Source organism: Zophobas morio, unplaced genomic scaffold, assembly GCF_036711695.1.
Source record: "Zophobas morio isolate AGI-343-1 ecotype UQ-CSIRO unplaced genomic scaffold, CSIRO_AGI_Zmor_V1 ptg000007l, whole genome shotgun sequence".
Classification (NCBI taxonomy): domain Eukaryota; kingdom Metazoa; phylum Arthropoda; class Insecta; order Coleoptera; family Tenebrionidae; genus Zophobas; species Zophobas morio.
Genome location: NW_026972112.1, coordinates 8,948,372 through 8,972,002, shown reverse-complemented (window position 1 = coordinate 8,972,002; position 23,631 = coordinate 8,948,372). Strand labels below are relative to the sequence as shown.

The 23,631-nt window shown below is 33.8% G+C and overlaps 2 protein-coding genes across 3 annotated transcripts in view; one reads left to right on the top strand and one right to left on the bottom strand.

Moving 5' to 3' along the window:
* The first annotated feature begins 2,072 nt into the window (after positions 1-2,072).
* Positions 2,073-23,631, top strand: part of LOC135124429 (S phase cyclin A-associated protein in the endoplasmic reticulum) — a 98,698-nt gene continuing 77,139 nt past the window's right edge. The window contains exons 1-7 of the mRNA XM_064049482.1: positions 2,073-2,283; positions 2,335-2,519; positions 3,387-5,612; positions 5,670-6,428; positions 7,618-8,141; positions 8,194-8,323; positions 15,986-16,113. Of these exons, the coding sequence (XP_063905552.1) occupies positions 2,190-2,283; positions 2,335-2,519; positions 3,387-5,612; positions 5,670-6,428; positions 7,618-8,141; positions 8,194-8,323; positions 15,986-16,113 (4,046 nt within the window). The 5' untranslated portion in view covers positions 2,073-2,189. The remainder of the gene's footprint in view (positions 2,284-2,334; positions 2,520-3,386; positions 5,613-5,669; positions 6,429-7,617; positions 8,142-8,193; positions 8,324-15,985; positions 16,114-23,631) is intronic.
* On the bottom strand, positions 8,381-9,182 carry LOC135124078 (THAP domain-containing protein 2-like). 2 transcript variants are annotated; one of them, XM_064048943.1, is made up of 3 exons: positions 8,779-9,182; positions 8,620-8,727; positions 8,381-8,540 (listed from the first exon to the last, which is right to left on the bottom strand). In XM_064048943.1, exons 1-3 carry the CDS (start codon positions 9,035-9,037, stop codon positions 8,410-8,412), a joined length of 498 nt encoding a protein of 165 aa, XP_063905013.1. In that variant the 5' UTR covers positions 9,038-9,182; the 3' UTR covers positions 8,381-8,409. The 2 variants fall into 2 exon arrangements, with proteins under 2 accessions (XP_063905013.1, XP_063905012.1); XM_064048942.1 differs by having other exon boundaries at positions 8,381-8,570; positions 8,779-9,176.

The following is a 23,631-nucleotide window of genomic DNA, read 5'->3' as shown; positions in this document are numbered from 1 at the left end:
TGCATCTTGTTTAATATTAGGAGATGATACGTTACATCTACTACGAGCAGTCGCATCCAACCCACAATTTCCCGGTAATTTGGTACAATTAAAATCAGATGCAACCTTACGTTGTTGGTCAACCGCGATTAATTGAAATTTGCGGTTTTGCATCGAGTTGGTAGCCTGCGAACATACCTGATGTTTTGTAAACAAAGTACAAAGAAGTTCCGCGTTGATAATTTGCATTCCTGAGGAGTATAGCAGTCGTTAAACGCGACGTAAATACTATAACCTACTTACTCAAATTTAAATATTGACAGTGACCTTGAACTGGTGGGTTTTATTTGTGACTACTCTCCGGCGATCCCATGCGTTGGAAAACCTGTCCAGAATAATTGCCGAGAAGAATCATGACTTGAAAATTATCAGGTGTTAATAATTTATTAGAAAATATGAGCTTTTTGTGGCATGCACGCCTTGGATATTTAACAATTTTAAAAAAACTTTAAGGAATATAAAAAGGAGATTATTTCACATTAAACTTGAAAGTTAATCGCTCGATGATTTAATCTCTCATTTGGAAATATAGGTACCTACAATTTAGCAAAAAATATCTTATTGCTTATGGGATGCATATTGTTTTAAAAAATATTATCCTTTATTAGGTATTTTGTTATATTCGTATTTTTTCTTGATTTTTATTGCCATATCTACTGCCTTTTTTCTAAACCATAATTAAAATGTTGCAGTTATGCACATAATTTGGATCCAGATAACTTCTAGAATAATTCATATTAGATAAATAATTCCTAAAATATGATTTGCCTGATCATCCCCACCAAAAATTTAATGCCGTCATTTCAAAATTTGACAAGTAATGAGTAAAATAATTTGCTTCTATGTTACGTTATTGTGTATTCTTGTAAGCTACCTACAAAATTCGGCTTTCAATAAACCTGACCTAACACATATTACAATTGGTATTTTGTGAAGCAAAGAGGTATTGTGAAAGAAATATGTTTATATATTCAAATTGAAATGATCACTATGTACACAATTAATTACGTCAGGTTTGTATCCACAAAATTAAAGCACAAAAGCCGAAAGTAGTCCTTGAAAACAAATTAAGAACTTCTTTCGGTAGTTAAACTTCTAGTAGTTATTCCTAATGAAATTACTTCATTAAAATTTTGTATTGGGAAAGATATGTTTTTTCATACTGTTTATATAAATAGGAGTCAGTTTAGAGCTGATTAATTTTTTGACACAAAGTTTATAACAGTGAGAAAAACGCCAGAGTATATGTAATTTTACTAATTATTTGTTTTATATTATTTTTTTAGTTTTTTGAAGAAGATAAATACAATTTCGTTAATGTTATTTAACCACTAAAACAGTATCAGTATCTTATCAATATTTTACACAAATCCGTTTCCTACACAAATTATGCAATTTAAGTGTGCAAATTTGATTTATTGTTAGGAAACAAATATACTAATTTTGACACCTACAGTCTAATACCTATTAATATGGGTAATATTGTACTAGCAGAATTTTAAGAAAATTAGTTATTTTGTTGTTTGGTTCAATAAAATAAATTTCTTCGTTGTTTTTTTTTAAAATTCTGTATGATTCACAATTTGAGCTTGTTAAAATAGGCAACCATTTAAACAGATTTATGTAGCGATCTGGCAATAACGTTTCCTTATTGAAAAATAAAAAAGTACAAATGTAAAAGCTTTAAATATCAGGTTGGTAATAATAAAAGTGACTAATAAGTGCATAATAGTTACTAAAACCGAAAATTTCTATAAAAAAACTCATGATTCATTCTGGTCTGGAATGTTGGCTACAATTCCACCAAAGCTCACAGTTGTTGCGCATTCATTAACGGATTGTACTTTTCGAAACTTAACGTATAAAAAAAAAGTAACCCAACTTTGATAAATACATACAAAAGTGTAATGAACTAATCGTTGTATTTTTGCAGTAATATCTTACATAAAACAAAATCAATAGATTAATATAATCTTCCAACCTTGGTGGAACCGCGCGCATCCACCTAGAATCAGCTGTTCGAAAACCAGCATGGCGCTTGTTGTGAAACCGTCAAAGATCTGTCAAAAATTCAAACATCAATCAAATGTGATGCAAAAAACTCGAAAAATCATCACTTTTGTGCGTTAAATGTTCACAAAAACCAGAAAATGGAACAAGTGCGACTGTTAGTGCAAGAACAGGGACGTGAAGCTAGGAATCTTCTTACTTTCAACATTTCGCCCTTCAACGACAACTTTGGAAGTAAGATCGTTAAGCAAACAAAGGAAGAAGGTGTTAAGACGTTATTTTTAGGCAAGGTTTCGCGAAAACCTCCGTGTCCGCCCAGGATTTCTGAAACTCAACCAAACGTGAAACTTAACATGGGGGTCCGGCCAAGGACTGGGGCCAGGGTCCGATCTGCTTCGACTGGAAGAGACAAGAGGTCTGAACTGAGGGCCCGCTATTGGGCGCTGCTCTTCGGAAACTTACAGAGATCTGTACGTAGGGGTAGTGATAATAGTAATTATGATTATGGGTTTATTACATGTTGGCTTTGTGTTTACAACTGAAAATTCACAGAATGGTAAAAAATTAACCAGTGAGTATATGTATATTGCAAAGAGAGCAGTTCTATAACGTGGAAATTAACGAACATAGATTGTGGATTTATTTATTATTATCTATATTGTAATTAACCCCACCACAAGTTTGTGATTTAATTTACTTATTTTTGGAGTCACAGCGAATTTTCATGTAATAACGAAAATGCAAAAAAAAAAAATAAATTTACCAATGCACTGAATAAAATTATACATATTTACGTGATTCCTACTTTTTTTTTTAATGTATTTGCTTAAATATAGTTTCTGCGTTGTTTCTATTTCTGTATTCATAAAAATAAGTAAGTGCTTCAAGACATTAAATTTGTAGACAGTTCGTTCATTTATACAATTTTATCAATAAATTTATAAGCTTCCACTTGAAAATAAGTCAACCAAAAATGAATTTAGTTAACGCAGATCGTCAAAATTCTAAATTTTTGAGATTTTCTTTCTCTATAAAAGTATATTTCTGAGACATGAATCATTTAATGTAAGGAATGCACGAAATAAAAACGTCCTTTCAGTTGTATGTCTATGTATTCTAAGTTCTCTAAAAAATAAAATCGAACCAAACAATACAGTTGGTCTAAAAATTTTCAAAAAACAAAAATGCCAATAGAAAATCTTGTCCGGTTATATTGCATCCATTTTACACTTTCTTGTGGCGAAAGTACCGTACTTATATAATGAATTTGTAATGAACCTATACTTTCATCTGTATTTACAACACGGCATTTCCGTTTCTAAGTCCGCTAATTTTAGATTGCTGAGATTTACAACACCGTAGAAACCCACGAAAGTATTACCGAATGCCAAGAAGTATTACTAGTTTTAGAGAATTATTTAAGAGATTTCAATGCCTTAGCCGATTGGTTCCGTCTCAAATGGGACTACGAAAACACCCCACCTTTGCAAAGACCAACGTCCCTCACTTGGGACATCTGCAAAACCAATCTAACCAAAAGCAACAATCGTTCGGGCAAATCAAGTCCCAATGTAGGTTCTGGACGCAACAGTCCCAACGTATCGGGCAAAGTAAGCCCTAGAATTCTATCCACAAAAATAAAAGGCTCAACTTCGGCACCAACCAGTCCTTTACCATCCATAGACCAGCCTATAATAGAAGGCAAAATCATAGAAACACCAACATTCAAAAAAATGGAAAGCGTAGACACTCAAACCACGCCTGAAGACGTCGAAACCAAACCCGAAACTAAGACGGCGGAAAGCCAAACCGAGAACGAAGAAAAAAGCGAACAGCCGAAGGCTGTCAAGTCGCCTCTAGCAAAAAGAAAACTTGGAGAACCTAACACCAGCAAAACCCTTGAAACTAAACCAAAACCCGCCCTCACTAAACCCAAAGAAGCAAAAACCACCGGTCTTCTAATGAAAAAAGACGCTTCTAAGCAAGTCAAACCGAAAGTCGACACCAACAAACCCAAAACTCAACTCAAGAAAAGCACTGAAGATGTCGCACAAAGTGTGGAGAAAATCGACGATGTTAACGAATCTCCTGAAGAAACTCAGGCACAAACTATAGAGAAAAGCACTAGCACTGAAGATTTCCCCAAATTACCGTCGACGAAAAAATCTTCCGAAAAAGTAAGCCAGGAATCTCAGACCGACGAAACCGAAAAGAAAATTTCGAGTCCGGTTAACAAGGTGACGAAAGTCGAACCTAAGGTTACTAAGCCTGTGACGGCCACCACAAGACCGGCTTACTCTACAGCTTTGACTAAAAGCTTTTCGGCGAAAGCTGTGACGACCGTGAAACCTAAAGTCGAGGTTAAAGTAGCCGTGAAACCGGTTGTTAAACCGATGAAACCGGTTAGTGCTAGAACTTCCGCTGTGGTACCCGTGCGGGCAGGTTTGGCCAGGAGTAAGACTGTTGGTGATATGAAGAGCGTCAAAACGGGGTACGACAAGCCTAAAGTCATGTCACGGTTCGAAACTCACTCGAGATTTTCTCTAAATAAACAAAAATCGGGACCTGTACTTGCTAAAAGTAAGACAACTTTGACTAGAGAGCACTTTAAGTCGGCTTCGCTTAACGAGTATGCCAGTTCTGTGGAAACTTTAGTCAATCAAGGGAAAAGTACTGAGAATATTATGGTTACTAATTCTAGTAATAGTATCGCTAGTTCTTCAGAAACTCTTAATAATGATAATACGAAGAGCGATAATTTGCACTCGGATGGATGGTTGACGGTTAAGTGTCGTTCTAGATTCAAGAATAGTAACAATAAGTCACGCAGATCCGACACTGCACTGACTTGGGCTACTAGATTCCATCAAGTCAGTGCAACTGCAAGTCTCCCTGCACTAGCCCTTCTGCCCGAAAACAACGAAGGTACTAAAACTCCAAAGTGCATTGACAAAAGTGTCAAAGAAAACTTAAACACTTTCAAGTCTTTGAAAGACCAAGGGAAAATGCCCTTGCGACGATCTCACACTACGTTAAGTAAATTAACGATCTCGAAAAACTCCATCCTTGAAAAGAACAAAACCAATCTCCATATTAAGAAGACTGCAGAAGAAAGACGGATGAAGGTATCGGATATCGATTCGGAGACCGACGACGAAGCGAAATTCAACCTACAAGAAGACTCAGCGACTGAGGAAGAGCACAGGAAGAAAGCGAAACAGCTATCCGAAGAAGAAGACCGTCTGAATAAGGAAATCGAACAACTGAAATGCTTGGAAATTGAAGTTGATACAGAGACTGATGGAACTGAGACTGACGGTGAATGGCAGGGTGATAATGAAGACGTCCATTTACAACCGACGAACGAAGAAGACGACTCTATGTCTCTAGAGGCCAGATATGAACCTATGTTGGCAGCCATGTCGTGGAGCGACCGAATTGACACATTGGCAGCTTTGGAAGATTTGAACGCGCGACACCCGGGAAGGGCTTTGGAGCTCCACCAGAAGTTGTCGAATCCAGCGAGGAAGATTAGTTTGACTGAAGCCATTAAGAAGTATCAGGTAGGTTGATTAATTGATTTACCGAAACCGATTATTTTTTTTTGTGTGTGTGAAAAGGCCAAACAAGCTCGGGCTCAACAACGCCGCCAAGACCTCCAACAAGAAAAAGCCCAAAAACTCCACGCCTTAATTTGTCGCGTGGAAGACGTCAAAGCAGCTAAACTCCAACTCATCGAGGAAAAAAAGAAACGCATGGAATCGCGTTTGCAGAAAGCCACCCAAAACCGGCGACGCTACATCAAAGACATAATAAAGAAAGCGCACGACGAAGAAGAGAAACTGAAAGAAATCGCCTTCATCAATGAACTAGAAGCCCAAAACAAACGTCACGATTTCTTGCAGTCGTGTCGTGAGCAGCGCGGACGCATCCAGGGGTTGAAAGAAGACAGGAAGAAGAAGCTTGAGGAGAAGGCGGCCAAAGAGGCCGCGGTGGAAGAGAGACGAAAGGCGCGCGAGCGCGAACGGAAGGAGCGCTTGGATCGTCTGAAGGACGAGCGTAGGCAGAGGGATGAGAGGATTTTCCAGCAGCAGCAGCAAAGAGAGAGGGAGCGGCAGGAACTCGCGAGGGAGAAGGCTAGGGATAGGGAAGAGAGACTGTCGGCTCTTCACGCCCAACAGCTGGCGTCCACGCAAGAGTTGCAGAAGCGGATCGAGCAAAAGCAGGAGGAGTCGAAGCGGCGGCACGAAGAAAATATGGAGCAGATCAGGCAGAAGGCGCTGGAATTGTCGATACATCGGTGTCACAACGATGATGACCAAGCGCCGAATAGCACACCCTACCCGACGCAGAAGTTCTGCACGGTTTGCAATACTTTGGTGAGTACGATTTGCCTACTATTAAATTGTATAAAACAATTCGGTTTTAATTTTAATAACAATGAAAAAACTTTCAGGGTTTAAATAATATATTTGTAGTCACTGCTACACGTGTTTCGGTACACAGTACCGTCTTCAGGCAGAAGAGAAACTGGGGTTTTTACAGAGCTATTCCTGAATTTATACCTGATTTAACAATAGTGTTTACAAATTTATGTTAAGTAAGGGAGATTTGTTTATTTCGGTTTGGTCGTTCATTAGTGTATTTAATCTATTGTACCTATTTATTTCCAGACATTCTAACGTGTTTAATTTTGCGCCTTTATTTTCTATGTGTAAAATTTTGAATTCGTCGTTGAAATTATGCTGTTCTTGGATAAGGTGGTTCGCGTACGTAGAATTTGATTTTTTATTGACAAATGCTGATTTATGTTCTTTTATCCTTTCATCAAATTTTCTCCCTGTTTGTCCGATGTATACTAAGGGGCAGTCACTACAACTTAGCATGTAAACTCCAGAATTCGATTTCTTAGGTGACTTGTCTTTACTATTGTTTATTAATTTATGTAAAGAATTGTTGGTACGGAAGGAAATTTTATAGCCTGCATTTTGCAGTATTTTTAATATGCAAATAATGCTGAAATACAATGCAATTTTTCTTTTCATCCAAGATTCATTAACTTATCTCAAACCGTATTTACAAATTCTGAACTAAAACTTTTATCCAAAGGTTTTAAACACAACATTTCATTTAATACAAAAGATAATAAACACCAAATTGAAATCCTAGGAGTAGAATCAGAAACTATTTTCCAAAAACAGAGTTACAAAGATTTAAATTTAAAATATTTATTAAAAAAAGGACTAGAAAACTCTTTGCAGACAAACCAAGTCGTCAATCACGAACTAATTTTAGCAAAAAACATTAAACAGAAGTCTATTAAAAACCAAATTATTTTTACTAAAGCTGATAAAGGTAACACAGTAGTAGCTAAATCAGGTATAAATTCGGGAATAGCTCTGTAAAAACCCCAGTTTCTCTTCTGCCTGAAGACGGTACTGTGTACCGAAACACGTGTAGCAGTGACTACAAATATATTATTTAAACTGAAAGTTTTTTCATTATTATTAAAATTAATATGGAGTTTAGACACGTATCAGCCTCATCAATACAAAAATTCGGTTTTAGATTAAATCCGAAGTTTACTTAATGAGCCACCTCCGCGGCCGCGCCCACCAAGAAGCCGTCAAGCAGGCCAATCCGGGCTCAGCGGTCCTAACCAGCAACGAACTCGAACAATACAATCTCAAACAAATCGTGGACGCTCCTGCTGGTAAAGAAGATCCTAAAGTCGTAGCGGCGAAAGAACGCAGCAAAACGCACAAGAAGCGCTGTAAGAAGATCAGACAAAGAATGGTGATCAAGGGGGCCGAGTATGAAACTTCTTATAAGCCTCATACTGTTGACTGCGCCAATAAGAGGAGTCTTAATAGGAGTGTGAACACAATCGGCTCTTTAACTAATCAAGCTAGTCAAGGCTTATCTCCGGCCAGTTCTAGTCAGTTAGACAGAATACTTAACGAGCTAACAAGGTTGTTGAATAAAGGTGTGGATAATGATTTCATCATGTTCCAGAATGTTGGGGGATTTACTGTTTTGGGGAAGTTGTTAACTATGGGGCAAGAGTCTAATAATACTTCGATATCGCTGAAGTGAGTGGTTGTTGAGGTAGAAGAGGGTTAAAAGTAACGATTTTTGTTGCAGGACGTTGATAATTTGTTGTAATCTATGGCAGATTGCCTGTAAGGGCCCGAATGGTTCGGCTAATTGTGAATATGTTGTTTTGTCGAACCGACTTACGCCTGCCATCGACTTTCTTAATATGAGGTTGCAGGTAAGTGTTGTATAATTTACAAATAATGCGTCAATTTTTAATAATTTATTACGACAAACTCAAAAATCAGTTGACCACTTTTTGTTTTAATAAAATGGTAGAACTTCTATTTCCTGTGACGTGGAACAAAAATCAGGAACAATCTCGTTTTTAAATTCAAAAATTTTTTTCTCAGTCGCGTTTTTCTCTGGAATGGTTTTTATAATCGCAGCACCGTCTTCAACAAAAAAATACAATAGCGGTAAGTCTGAAATTTTTCAGTCATTATAGGAAATCACCCCCAAACAGTCCGTTACCTGTAGCTTCTAGTTTGATTGGTAGAATGTTGATATTGTGTGTTTCCGCCATATTTTGATAATCATCTGAAACACTTTCTTCTTCTGGAAGATACAGTGATGGCACAGCTGAAACCACGAGTCAATTGAGCAATTCGTCTACTTCAGACACGTCATTACCTGTTGCTCTTAATTTTTTTGGTGGAACATTCATGACTTTTGCTTTAATGATGTCTTTGTAGTCCTCTTCAACAAAGTGTTTACTGCAGACCCTCTTGTATTTGGGGTGAAATTTATCATCACGTTTACACCTCCTCACCCATTCGGCCCGAATTTCGGGATCTTTGGGAAAATTGAAGAACGTGATGGGTTTCCCTTCCTTTTTAGCGCGGAGGTAGTTGTTCTTACAAGACGCGATACTACAAATGGTGCCAGGCATTTGTAATAATTATTTCGATATATACGGAATTTTGACTAAAGTGACGCTTTCACGGTAAACAGGAACAGTCATGACAGCTTACGGCATACTAGCTAACGTACAAACATGGCGACTACCCCCACTCTTTGTCGTTACGACAACCTGTCTACTCTAACCTTGGTAGTCTCACTTATAGTTCGACAATAAAAACAGTTATGAAATTTATACACAGTACATTACGTGGTAGTTAAAAAAACATTATTCATTTTTTTAAAGACGCCGATTTATATGGCGCGTTCAAGGTTTCTTTAGTCTTTCCACTGTGACACATAGAGGGCGTGTTACATAAATCGCAGTTTCCTCTTTTGGACGTTAGTCCAGTCATCGTAAGGTGTCGCTGCCATCCATCTCCCTAACACTCTCCATAAACTCCTCCCAGTGCGCGTAGGAGTTTAACTTTATCCATCACATACCGCCCTCTAGCACCAATTTTATTCTTCGACCATAGTCGATTGCGACGGTCTTCTCTTGAACGTTTACGGTATTCTCTGAAGCGTCGTTGACACACGAATTGCGACCTTACGTGAGGGGACGCAAGGTCGAGAACTGTTTTCTTGAATAGCGCGGTGTGGGAGGGGTAGCAGGAGGGTGCATTAGCGCGGAGCTTTTAGCCGTCGTGCCGTGAGAGGCTCTCTTGCTCTCTATCCGCCACCGCCGACCGAGTTGCCCATAAAATGGAATGCACGCCCTGAATTAATATGAACCCAACGAAGACCGTTGCCGAGGGTTTTCGAGAAAAATCCTTTTCAAGCGTCCCTTTTTTGTGTGCATGTCTATAATTTAATATGGGATTGAGTTTTTTCGGTTTCGCTGGATTTTTAGTGGGTGGGGTGGATAAAAAGTTTATAGACAAAAAGTTGGGCGGGGAGGGGAGGGTTTTATACGGTAACGAAGTCGTGATTTATGATGGTCGGAAATTGCAAGTTTAAACGCAGTTCCAATTTAGTATATGTAAATTAGTAATAGTAATGTTACTTCAACATTTATATTAATATTAGGGCAATTCCACGAAAATGTCAACCTCAGCACATTTTTTTGAAAATTGTTAAATTAATCTAAATCTTACAATTAGTACTTCTAAAAACTTTAAATTTTACTGGCATATGTTTGCTTTTACAATACCATAACACCCGCAGTAAAAATGTCTTGTTATTGAGGAATAATAAAATTGTTCAAAGAAATGATAGATATTATATCTTCTTTAACATCGCTAGAAACAAAGTAAATATCTTGATTTACTTACAATATAAAACACGGTGGTAAAGAGTGTACCTTTATTGACAATAATGTACAATCAATACTTATCCTAACATCATCTTTAAAAAAATATTACACTTCTTTCTTCTGATATATGTGATAATTGTTGTAAGTAACGATAAGGGACTAATTTTCATGTAATTCGGAAATATTAAAAATAATTGCAAATTAGGTTACATTATCTCTTTTTCTCGTTCTCGCTCTCTATTTTCATTGTACTTTTATTGAAATTGCCTTGTGATTATTATTAAAAATCGCATCGTTACTTACGCGAAACGGGATAATGTTCTTTCGGTGGCTTAGCTCTGAAATTAAATAATTATTAGTCTTGGCAGCCGTCAATCTACCAATAATTTGATTTTGCTGTGTTAATCAAAATGTCTTTAACATCTACTGAAAGAGTAAGAAAACACCGACAAAAAGTAAAGAGACTCAGAATACCTAAAATCAACCAACCGAAAATATCAGCAGGAATATAGGGCAAACATAAGCTGCACAAAGAAAAAGACATTACGCTATAAAAAAGTTAAGATACCATGAAAATAGCAAGGAGAAAAGCGAGAAAAGCCAAAATAAAAACAAACAAATCGAAATTTCAAATGATGGTAATGTCATTAAGTAAATAAATTGTAAATTCGGTATGTTTGAATATTTTTTCTTTTAGCATTTAATCCTTTTACTTTGACATTACATACATTTGTTTATTTCAACTTATAGAGGTTCTCATAAAAAATAAACTTTGCAAAATCAAATTTTATAATTTTCGAAAATGCTGGAAATGCTAATATTCACAAGTTCCCGTAAGAAACAATCAAATCGTGTAAGTAACGATGACATCGTGTAAGTAACGTAATTTTTTTTCTAATCAGACATAATCAAAATTAAACTTCTTGTCGGTTTTTGAAAACACGAAAATTAAATTTCTTATCAATATAACTGTTTTTGTATGATAATTCACAATTCCATAGAAAATGGAGAAAATGTATCAATTCCAGAGAAGGCAGGTTCAAAGATTTCGCGTAAGTAATGCAAACTTTTAATTAAATTTTGACTAAATTAAATATGACTTTAGTAATATCAAATTATTAAGAAAAAAGAGAAAACAAATCTTTACGATTAGGTTAAAAAATGAAAGTGTAAAAGCACTTATGAGGACAGTTTAAAATAAAAAAACTTTTCAGAGTTTCGTACGATTTTAGCTTAAGTAACGGTGGAATTGCCCATTAACAAGACACAGCATCGGGGGATATAGCTCTTGTTATTTACAACTTTCGGTTTTACTAACATTTATACTACTTTTAATGTGAACTAAATAGGTATAAATCTTCTGTCTCGTATCCTCAATTTTAAATTTTGGGTATAGTTTAAAACTATCGTGTAGATATCCAAAATTTATTATAGTTCATTCTCACCAATAATTTGATGACGTCGTCTCAAAATAGTACTAGGTAAATCCTATTCAAATTTAATAAAATAATAAAAATTGGTCAAAGATTATTTCGACAGAATTTCGCTCGCCCTTCAAGTACTAGCCCCGCCCACCCACCTTCTCTTTTTTAGAGAATGTCATTTACCAAAATCAGTCTTAACAGGTAATAGCCCCACTCACCCGGCCTCTATTTTCTTAGAGGATGTGTCATTTGCCAAAGTTATTCTTATCTTACCAAGAACTAGCCCCGCCCACCCGCCCTCTACTATTCTTGGAGGACATCTCACTTGCCAAAATCAGTTTTGTCTTAGCAAATTGTAGCCTCCCCACTCGCCTTGTTCTCATTCTAACGACTTTATTATTGTTCAGTATAAGATCCGCCTTTCATTGCGGCCAGATAAAATGAATCACTGGACTGGAGTTGGGGTGGGTGGGCGGGGTTAATTGTGGATTTTCTGTAGAATGGGAATGGGAACTAATAGGAAAAAAAAACACGAATCGTAACTTTTTTGTTATGGTAATTGCTCAGATTTATTTCTTATTTCAGAAGAAAATAATGTGAGGACGTACGGGTGGGTGGGTGGGCCTAATTTTTGCTTTTTCCTACAGAATCTTTAGAAAATTATAAAATTTGATTATGCGACAATATGAAATGTATTCAAAGCAGATAATCAAGGGGAAAAATGTAGATACGTACTCTCAATTTCTCGGTACATGCTTGACCTCAGCTCTTTATGGTTATGCTTTATTAGCACGTTCAAATTATAAGCATGAGCGGTTAAAAAATGAAATTTGATTGATTTTGTCTTCTCAGCGCAGAGGAGAGAATTGATTAACAACACTCAACTTCTTTCCCAAAAACGTTCAAATTTGAAGAACATTTATTCGTCGAAATCGTAAGATGGTCGACAAATTTTGTTTATAATATATATTGAAATATTTGCAAGATCCACTGTGTAAAACGTAGTTATACAATTTTGATTTTTTTCACAAAAATCTGGAAGTCAAGGGTCAAAATTCAATACGGATTCATAAATCACACATACAGGAGTACCTATGTAATTCTATAAAATTTAAAGAACATTTATTCTCGAAAATAGTAAAATAACGCCATCACTTTTTTAAAGAGACATAAACGTACAAATTTTGATTAACGATTACCATGTTTATGATAACCTTAAAACGTTTACAACATTCGAGAGCATTCGGTTTTGCAGTTTGAAAGTTAAATTGCGAATGTTCTTCTGCAATTTTGATTTTTTTCCAAAAATCTGGATGTTTAGGAGAAAAACTCAACACGGATTCATAAACCGCATATGCAGGAATATCTTATTTTATAAAATTTAAATAATATTTACCAATGTAAATTTTGGAGATGACGTTGGTGGAAATCACTGGTCAAATTTTAGTTAACGTTTTACTGTCTACACCATATTCCTAATATATCTACATATAAAATTTGACAACAATCGGTCCAATAGTTTCGGAAATTATTTGTCTAATACAAAGCCGGACTGACTGCAGACAGACAGACAGACAGACAGACAGCCAGACAGACAGTCCGATCTTTTCGTACTCTAGGGGTCATGAAACGTCGAGAAAACGTAAAAGTAACCAGTCGTCCAATGAACTCGATTACAATACTTCCTTAGCTTACGTTCAGGAAGTAAAAATCAAAATTCGGTAAGAGAATTTCAGAATTTACCTTAGGTATTTTCTAACGCTTTAAGGTGCTCGTAAACACAATGATAAATTGCTAATTAAAATTTATTTGTCTATCGCCTCCAAAAATTTGATTTGATCAAAATTTTGCTAAGCAAATCCTACATAGACAAAAAAAAAATCTGTTTGATAATAATAATAATAACAATGATAATACAGATTTATTGATTAGCAGAACAAAAGTTCCAAAATGAACAAAGGTTATACAATAAAAGAAAAACGAAAATAAAACCAGTGACTTAATTTTTTTTTAATTTGCGCAAAAAAAGAAATTTTAGTGTAATTTGCTACGATGTGATGCACTGAATTTCAGTATTTTTACTTTGTGGTGGCAAGCGAAAAAGTGGGTCTCTTTCCGTCGGTCTGTCTGTCGCATGTCGTCTGTCTGTCTGTCTTTCTATCCGAAACTACTAAAACGTGTAAATTGGGTTCTTGTCAAGAAAATATCATTTTAGTTTTTGTGAAAGGGAAACCGACCAGCTGTTCTCCTCCCCCCTTCCCCCACCCGCGTTAGCATTACTTCAGGGGGGTGATTGGTCGTCAGTTTCTCCTTCTTTCTCTATCCTATTCTTCCCTCATGCCTCTATCGTGTATTGTTTTTTTTATTATTATTCCTGATTTGCTTGTACTTTTTCTCTTCTTATTCTCATTCACTCACTTCTCTCACTTCTTCTCTCCTATCTCTCTCTTTCTCTCGTACTCACATTTCCTTTTCATTATCGTCACTACCACTCTTTCTATTATCGCCCATCTCTATTCATTCTTTAACATCATTTCAGTCATACTATCTATCTACATTCACTTTTTTACCCACTTTCACTTCGCATTCTTCTCCCCCTATCAATCTGTCACATAAAATTCGCACACTCCACGTTTTCTTCCACCCCTTCTTCCCAGTACTAGCAATGACCGACCTGACCTGACCTGACCTAATCAGAATTCGTCTAATCATCGCCACCAACAATTCGGTGACCACTCGTCATCGTTTTTGTAGTGCAGGTTATCTAAATTTTATAAAATGATATACGCCTCTACTTGTGGTTTATGAATTCGCCTTGAGAAATTTTCGTAAAAAAATCGAAATTGTTTGACCAACCTTTTATACTAAGATAAGGGGAACTGGCACAAAGATATTCAATAGCGCCGTGATTACCCTGGGTGACTTCTGACTTCGCATATGAAGGTCGCGTGTTCGATTTTCTCATGAGCTTTTTTGTTCTTGGACTATTAATACTATTATCTATAAGTATATATTTTTGATGTGTAGAGGTTATCTCACAAACAAAATTTCGCAAAATCAAATTTTCTCGAAAATTTGAGATTACAGTACTGTTGCGCCTGTCTATATTTAATACTAATAATATAATAATTATTATAACAACAGCTACTTACCCAAAATAATATTCAGAACGTTTTGCTCCATTGCAGCTTAATTTTTAGGACACAAAAAATAATTCAAATTCTTCTGCTTATTCTTATCAACTAGTTTGATACGTGCTTAATGGTTGCATTCTTTCGGTGTATAAACATGAACGATCGAAATTAAGCATGTATTGATAATATATTTTTTCCCGTTGGTTATTTGCTTCAAAAAAATGACTATATCAAAAAAATGATACAATTTTACCTTACTATTTTAAATTCATCGTAGTAAGTAAGTAATTCATGATTTATAGTTTTGTTTTTTTTGCTTTTTTTTAACTAACCCTGGTTCCGGTTGTCGTTTCACAAATTTTAAACTTGATCTTGGTTTTCAGTATGTGCATTGCAAATTTGACAATCATTTTTACCCCATATTTCTTCATAAGAAAACAAGATAGATACATCAGTAATTTTTGAATAAATCTCAAATTTACCGCGTTTCTTTTATTTCAATCTTTTCCTTTTCTAAGAACACCTGTGAATCGGAGCCGCAATTTACCGCCCGTCTTTGAAATAATGTCAGATGCAGGGATGAGAGCGAGAGTCGGCTTCTGCTCTCCGTGATCAGATTCCGATTTAAATTGTTAAAAGTGACGTTAATGTGATTGATTCCACCGAACTTTCTTATCTCCACGACGTTTTAAAATTAAGCAGCCCGGCGACTGTTCTGTACTTCGAACCGGGACGTCGCCGGATGGATACATTTCGTGAATTGAAAAACATAAAGGAAAACCGTGATTACGGTGAGCCGATACGATTTTGTGTGCATCGGCGGCAATAAAAAAAGATACGCCATATATACTCGCCCGTTCGGCAGAAACAAATAAAAAACCGTCCATGCATATCGAAGGAAAAGGGTACGGCGATGCATATTAGGCGTAATTGAATTGAATAAATCGGTAAATGGACCGCCGGACATTCAATTCGGCAGACTTTTACGTTTTTTACATGCCCAATAAAATCGGAAAATTGAATAATGCCCGGGCGGACATTCTCAAATTTAATCAGGGCGAAGTTGGAACGTTCGTTTCTAAAAAAGTCGACCGATCAGATTTTATAACTTTATTGGGTTTTTGCAGAGTTTGGGATGTTCGGAGGACGTGCCGCCAGCGGATAGTTTGTGTGCTGCTTTGATGCAGCTGCTGGCCACGGTGCTGAGGAATACGCCGAAGACAGTGCCGGCGCATAGGCTGCAGGATATCGTGAGGTAAGTGATTTTGATTTATGTGTGTGATAGGCCCTGACAGCTAAAAAGCAGAGGGGTTTTAGTTTTAAGGAAAGTTTCACTATGTGCGGGATTTTATTTTTCTATAGGTTTTCCGCAAGGTCAGTTAAGTACTCACTTTTATAAAACTGAAAGTGCCTATCTTAAAATATAATCGTTGAAAAGCTATAATAATAATAATATATTTTGTCAAAGGTCAACTACATACAAAAGAAAAAGTACAACATTAGTAATAATTATTTTTATGATCTTTAGAGTATGAAAAAATAGGTTTGTGTCGGTTTTTATGAGACCGATAATCTCCGAAATTATACCGATTGTTATCAAATTTTACAAGAATCTATTTTAGAGCCCCCGTGATAAGTGACATTGTTTATACAAAATTTTCTATTAGAAACGTTTACAGAAAAAACACTCCGTGTAAGGCACGCTTTAATATTTTACAAAAGATTTGACACAAATTGTGAGTTGCTTTCGTTTTTGCCAACAATACTATAAATTTAGGTTTCATTTATTAGTCTGATATTTTTTTGAGCTATTCATAAAAAATCATTTTAGACAATTCATGTTGTGATTAACACCTGTTCACCGAAACCTTCATATTTTAAAATATGTGCCATCATTTTCTATATTTTAGCCTTCTGTTAGTACTTACACATCTTTAAAGATAATTACTATCAAGGTTTATTAAATCTGAGGTTCATTAATACTAAGCAATGCAATTATCCGTTCACAAAATCTCCATATTTTAAATACTGTCATTTTCCACATTGTAGCTATCAGTGCCTATACATCTTTCTCTCGTTTTTCACACGTTGTTCTATTACAATCGTTAAGTGTTTCGTTAAGTACTGTTTATTTATATTTTTTGAGGTTAAGAGAAACGTCAGAACTTCGGAAAAATAGAGTTTTTACTATTAATTTTTCTGTCATGTAAATGTAAAATACGCAACCAAAGTTAGTACAAATTTTGACATAATTTTTGACGACAATTTTTCTAACAAATTTGTCACGAGATTTTATTTAAAAAATATCACTGTTTAAAAACGGCTCTTTGGACTATTGTTTGGATGGTACAATGCCAACCAAAATTGTAAAATCATCCCCATCAACAATTTTTGGAGAAAAAGTCAAAACTGCAAAATCGAATTCTTTGAAATCTTGCAAACGCTCTAAGGTTATCGGAAGCATAGTAAATCGCGAATCAAAATAAATGTTATTTAAAAGTTAAAAAGTAACATAGTTCTGAATTTACGGTTTATTTTATGGATCCGTGTTGAATTTTTCTAGTAGATGTCGGAATTTTTGGAAAAAAAAAATTAAAATTGTGGATGTAACAATTTTTCGAATTTTCACTGTCTCGGTTCACTTCTGACTTCTCAATTTTTCGATAGTTCCGTTTTGGGATTTCGCAGTTTCTTATTTTTCATTTTTCGATTTTTCAGTTACCCAATTTCTCATTTTTCAATTTTTGGATTATTCAATTTTTGGATTACTCAGTTTTTCGACATTTCAGTGTTGAGGTTTTTCAATTTTTCGATTTTCTAATTTTTCAATTTTGACGTTTCTAGATTTTCGTTTTTTCGATTTCTCATTTTCTCGATTAATTGATTTTTTGATTTTTTGACATTTCGACTTTTAGAGTTTTTGATTTTCCCATTTCTCGATTTCTCGCATTTAGATCTTTCAGTTTCACTATTCAATTTTTCGATTTTTCAGGTTTTTGATTTTTCAGGTTCCCGATTTTCAATTTTTCGATGTTCACGGTTGCGATTTTCCGATTTTTCGATTCTTCAATTTCTGGATTCTTCAAATTTTCGATTTCTCGATTTTTTCACTTTTCATTTTTCACTTTTCCGAGATTTCAGTTCTACGATTTTTCAATTTTTCAATTTTGATTTTTCGATGAATCGAGTTTTTGATTTTTCCAATTTTCCATCTCGCTATTTTTTGACATTTTAATGTTTCGATTTATCGAATTTTCGGTTTTCAGATGTTACGATTTTTCAGTTTCTCTATTCAGTTTTCCGATTTTTCAATTTTTCGATTGTTTGACGTTTCAGTTTTGATTTTTCAATTTTTAACTTTTCAATTTTTTGATTTTGGGAATTTCGATTTCTCTATTCAACTTTCGGTTTTTTTAATTTTCCGTTTTTTCAAGCTTTTGATTTTTCAATTTCTCGATGTTCAATTTTTCGTTGTTTCACGGTTGAGATTTTCCAATTTTTCGATTCTTTAATTTCTGAATCCTTCAAATTTTCGATTTCTGGATTTTTTTCACTTTTCGATTTCTTATTTTTCCGAGATTTCAATTTTACGATTTTTCAAATCTGGGGTTTAAAAACTTTTGATTTTTCGATTTCTCAATTTCTCGATTTTTTGATTTTTCCACTTTTCCATATCCCTATTTTCCGACTTTTTAATGTTTCGATTTATCGAATTTTTGGTTTCCCGATGTTTTGATTTTTCAATTTCTCTATTCAGTTTTCGATATTTCAATTTGTCGATTGTTGACGTTTCGAAGTCTTGATTTTTCAATTTTTAACTTTTCGATTTTTAGATTTTTGGAATTTCGATTTCTTTTCTTTTGGGCTTCCTAACTTTTCGATTTCTTGATGTTTTGATTTCTCGATGTTTCAGTTTTTCAATTATTCGATGTTTAAATTTTTTTTCTCCGTTTCCATTTCCCGATTTTTCGACTTCTTAATGTTTCGATTTATCGACTTCTGGGTGTCCCGATGTTACTTCAGTTTTTCTATTCAGTTTTTCAATTTTTCAATTTATCGATTTTTTAAGTCCCGATTTTTTAATTTTTTGGTTCTTTGACGTTTTATTTTTTTATTTTTCAGTTTTTCGACTTCTAGATTTTAGAGTTCGATTTTAAAAATTTTTGTGGTTTCGGTTTTTCAATTTTTCAGTTTATAATTTTTCAAAATTTTCAATTTTTCGACTTCTCTGTTTATAGATTTTCTTTGATTTAAAATTTTTCAATTTTTTAATTTTTAACTTTTCGATTTTTCCATTTTGGGCAATTTCGATTTCTTGATTTTTGATGTTTTGATTTCTCAATGTTTTAGTTTTCAATTTTTCGATACCTCGGTTTTTCGATTTTTCGATTTTGGGAATTTCGATTTCGCGTTTTTCAGATTTTTCAGTTGTTCTATTCAATTTTTCGATTTTTCAGTTAATCGATTTTTCATTTAATCGCTTTTTCAATTAATCGATTTTTCATGGTTTTGATTTTTCAATTTCTCGATTTTCAATTTTTCGATGTTTCACGGTTGAGATTTTCCAATTTTCCGATTCTTCAGTTTCTGGATTCTTCAAATTTTCGATTTCTCACTTTTCCGAGATTTCAGTTTTACTATTTATCAATTTTTTCATTTTGAGATTTAAAAAATTTAGATTTTTCGGTTTCTCAATTTCCCGATGAATCGATTTTTTTTATTTTTCCAATTTTCCATTTTCCTAATTTTCGACTTTTCAATGGTTTGATTTATCGAATTTTCGGTTTCCCGATGTTTCGATTTTTCAGTTTTTATATTCAGTTTTCCGATTTTTCAATTTTTCGATCGTTTGACGTCTCAAAGCCTTGATTTTTCAATTTTTAACTTTTCGATTTTTCGATTTTGGGAATTTCGATTTCTCACTTTTTCGATTTTTTTGGGCTTCTTGACTTTTCGATTTCTTGATCTTTTGATGTTTTGATTTCTCGATGTTTCAGTTTTTCAATTTTTCGACGTTTCGATTTTTTTCCGTTTTTCTATTTTTCAACTTTTTAATTTTGAGGTTTAAAAATTTTCGATTTTTCGATTTCTCAATTTCTCGATTAATCGATTTTTTTTCCAATGTTTCGATTTATCGACTTCTGGATGTCTCGATTTTGAAATTTTTTGGTTCTTTGGCGTTTTATTTTCTTTATTTTTCAATTTTTCGATTTCTAGGTTTTAGAGTTCGATTTTTAAAATTTTTGTTTTTTCGATTTTTCAAATTTTCAGTTTATATTTTTTCGAATTTTCAATTTTTCGATTTCTCGGTTTATCAATTTTTTTTAAGTTAAAATTTTTCAATTTTTCAATTTTTAACTTTTCGATTTTTCGATTTTGGACAATTTCGATTTCACAGTATTCGACTTTTCGATTTCTTGATTTTTTATGTTTTGATTTCTCAATGTTTCAGTTTTCAATTTTTCGATGTTTCGATTTCTGGGTTTTTGGATTTTTCGACTTTTTGGATTTTAGATTTTTACAATTTTCAATTTGGTCATGTTTTTCGATTTTTCGATTGGGAATTACGATTTCTCACTTTTTAGATTTTTCAGTTTCTCTATTCAATTTTCCGATTTTTCAGGTTATTGATTTTTCAATTTTTCGATTACTCAATTTTTCGATGTTTCACGGTTGAGATTTACCAATTTTTCGATTCTTCAGTTTTTCGATTCTTCAGTTTTTCGATTCTTCAAATTTTCGATTTCTCATTTTCACTTTTCCGAGATTTCAGTTTTACGATTTATCAATTTTTCCATTTTGAGGTTTAAAAACTTTTTATTTTTCCAATTTTCCATTTCCCTAATTTTCGACTTTTTGATGTTTCGAATTATCGAATTTTCGGTTTCCCGATGCTTTGATTTTTCAGTTTCTATTCAGTTTTTCGATTTTTCAATTTTTCGATCGTTTGACGTCCCAAAGTCTTGATTTTCAGTTTTTAACTTTTCGATTTTTCGATTTTTGGGCTTCTTGACTTTTCGATTTCTTGATCTTTTGATGTTTCGATTTCTCGATGGTTCAGTTTTTCAATTTTTCGATGTTTCGATTTTTTTCTCCGTTTAAATTTTCGATTTTTTGATTTTTCCATTTTTCGATTTTTCGACTTTTTAATGTTTCGATTTATCGACTTCTCGGTGTTTTATTTTCTTTATTTTTCGACTTCTAGGTTTTAGACTTCGTTATTTTTAAATTTTTGTTTTTTCGATTTTTCAGTTTTTCAGTTTATAGTTTTTCGAATTTTCAATTTTTCGATTTCTCGGTTTATCGATTTTATTTAATTTAAAATTTTTCAATATTTGACTTTTCGATTTTTTGATTTTCGGCAATTTCTCAGTTTTTCGACTTTTCGATTTCTTGATTTCTCAATGTTTCAGTTTTCAAAATTTCGATGTTACGATTTCTTGGTTTTTCGATTTTTCGACTTTTCGGATTTGAGATTTTTACTGAGTATTTTCAATTTTGTCATGTTCGGATTTTTCAATTTTTAGACTTCCCAACGTTTTGTCATTTCGGTTTTGGAATTTTTCAATTTCTCGATTGTAAGTCGTTCGATTCTTCATTTTTTTTTGCAGATTTTTCAATTTTTCGATTTTGTAAACTATGAATTTTTCAATTTCTCGGTTTTTCCATTTTCCAACTTTTCAGCTTTCGATTCGATTTTTTGGTATCTTGGTTTTTCGATTTTTAGATTTCTCGATTTTCCAAGTTTTTTTCAATTTCTGGATTTTGCAGTTTTTCGACTTTTCGGATTTCGATTTTTCGGTGTTTCAGTTTCTCGATTTTCAAATTTTTTTTTATTGCCCAATTTCTCGATTTATCGATATTCCAATATTTCATTTTTTTTATTTCCTGTTAGTTATCTGCTTTAAATACACTGACCGGCAAAAAACGGCCACTGTTCCATTTCTCGATTTCTCGATCTTCTGATATTTCGATTTTTCGATTTCTCGGTTTTTCAATGTTTCGATTTTTCAGTTTTTCGTTTTCTCAATTCTTCGTCATTTCAGTTTTGTAATTTTACAATTTCTCGATTTTTCAGTTTTTCAATTATTCAGTTTTCCGATTTTTCAGTTTTTGCAATTTTTTAAAGTTTTAAAATCCCAGATTTTTCGATTTCCCGATTTCCCAAATTTTCGAATTTTAATTTTAGGTTTTTCAGTTTTTTGATGTTTGGATTTTTCGATCCTTTGATATTTTGACTTCTCGGTCTTAGATTTTTCGATTTTTCTACTTCTCGACTTTTCCATTTCTCGATTTCTCAATCTTTCGATATTTTGATTTTGATTTCACGATTTCTGGGTTTTTCGATTTTTGGACTTTTCAATAGATATTTGAGTAATTCGATTTTTTTGTTGTTTCGATTTCTCGTATCGATTTTCCGATTCCTCAATTTTTTGATATTTTAATTTTACATTTTTCGATTTTACAATTTTTTAATGGTTGGATTTGTTAACTTCTCGTTTATTCGATTAAAACAATTTTTCGAGTTTAAGGTTTTTTAGATTTCTCGATTTTTCATGTTTTCAGTTTCTCAATTTTTCCACATTTCAGTTTTGGAAAGTTTTCAATTTTTGGATATTTAAATTTTTTGGTTTTTTTTTTATGCTCAATTGGTCGATCTTTCGATTTTTCGACTTCTCGGATTTAGATTTTTCGATTTTTGATTTCTCAATTTCTCAATTTATCGATATTCCGATGTTTTTTCAGCTTTTCGATTGTTAGATCTCTCGGTATTTCGATTTCTGAGTTTTTCGATTTTTAGAAAAGCATTTTTGTTGCACGGGTTGCACTTCGGGGACGAGGGAAGTTCTGTCGAAATAACCTTGGACCAATTTTTTTAATCGAATTTATTTTTACATATTTAGGGGAACGAGGGGCTTGTTGTAACAGTTTTTAGGAAAACGAAAATAATTTGGTATCTATTAGCTGTTTGACCATTATAAAAATATCTATCGGTAGTCTAACTATTCCTCTATTGGACTGAACAGGCAAAAGGTCAACATTGCTCATCTTCACTTCACACCAGGCATTTTCTTAAAAAAAGTGCATTGTTACAACTTGCCCCGTGGTTGGGGCTAGTTGTAACAGCCATGAGACAGGTAGTACCAGTAAAAATAAAGCTGATGTTGATACATATTTAGACTTTATTTTTCAAAAATCAACACAACACTTCATTATAAATAATTTTTTTTCAGTAAAACTGAAATAAACTTTTAGAAAAAGAGTTAACATTAAAAATTTGAGTGTTGTCTTCCTTTTTCTTAATATATCTGGAAAGTGATATATGGCATAGGTCAAAATTTTGGCTCTCTTTTCGTATGCTAGGTACGAGATTTGTAGAAGTGAATTTGGGATAAGTTGTAACATGTTACAACTTGCCCCAAAGCTATTGTTACAACATGCCCCGTAGCACAATTTTCTACATTTAATTACATTTCGACAAAATTATGTGGCTTAGTGTCAAAATGTGTAAGGAATATCAAAGCTGAATAATTTTTGAGCTACATGCAAAACTAAAAGTTTTAAATTAATTAATAACTGATACGAAAAACCAAATTTTACTAAAGCAATATTTTACATTACTTGGCCAAAACGAAACACGTGCACACATCCACTCACTGCGCTGGCTCAAGGAACAGTGGTTGTGATGACATGATGTCTTATGGTGCAAGAATTAAATTCAGTAAAAAACCTGACGTTAAAAAGTTTAAATTGGGGGTAAAAATTTAGTGTT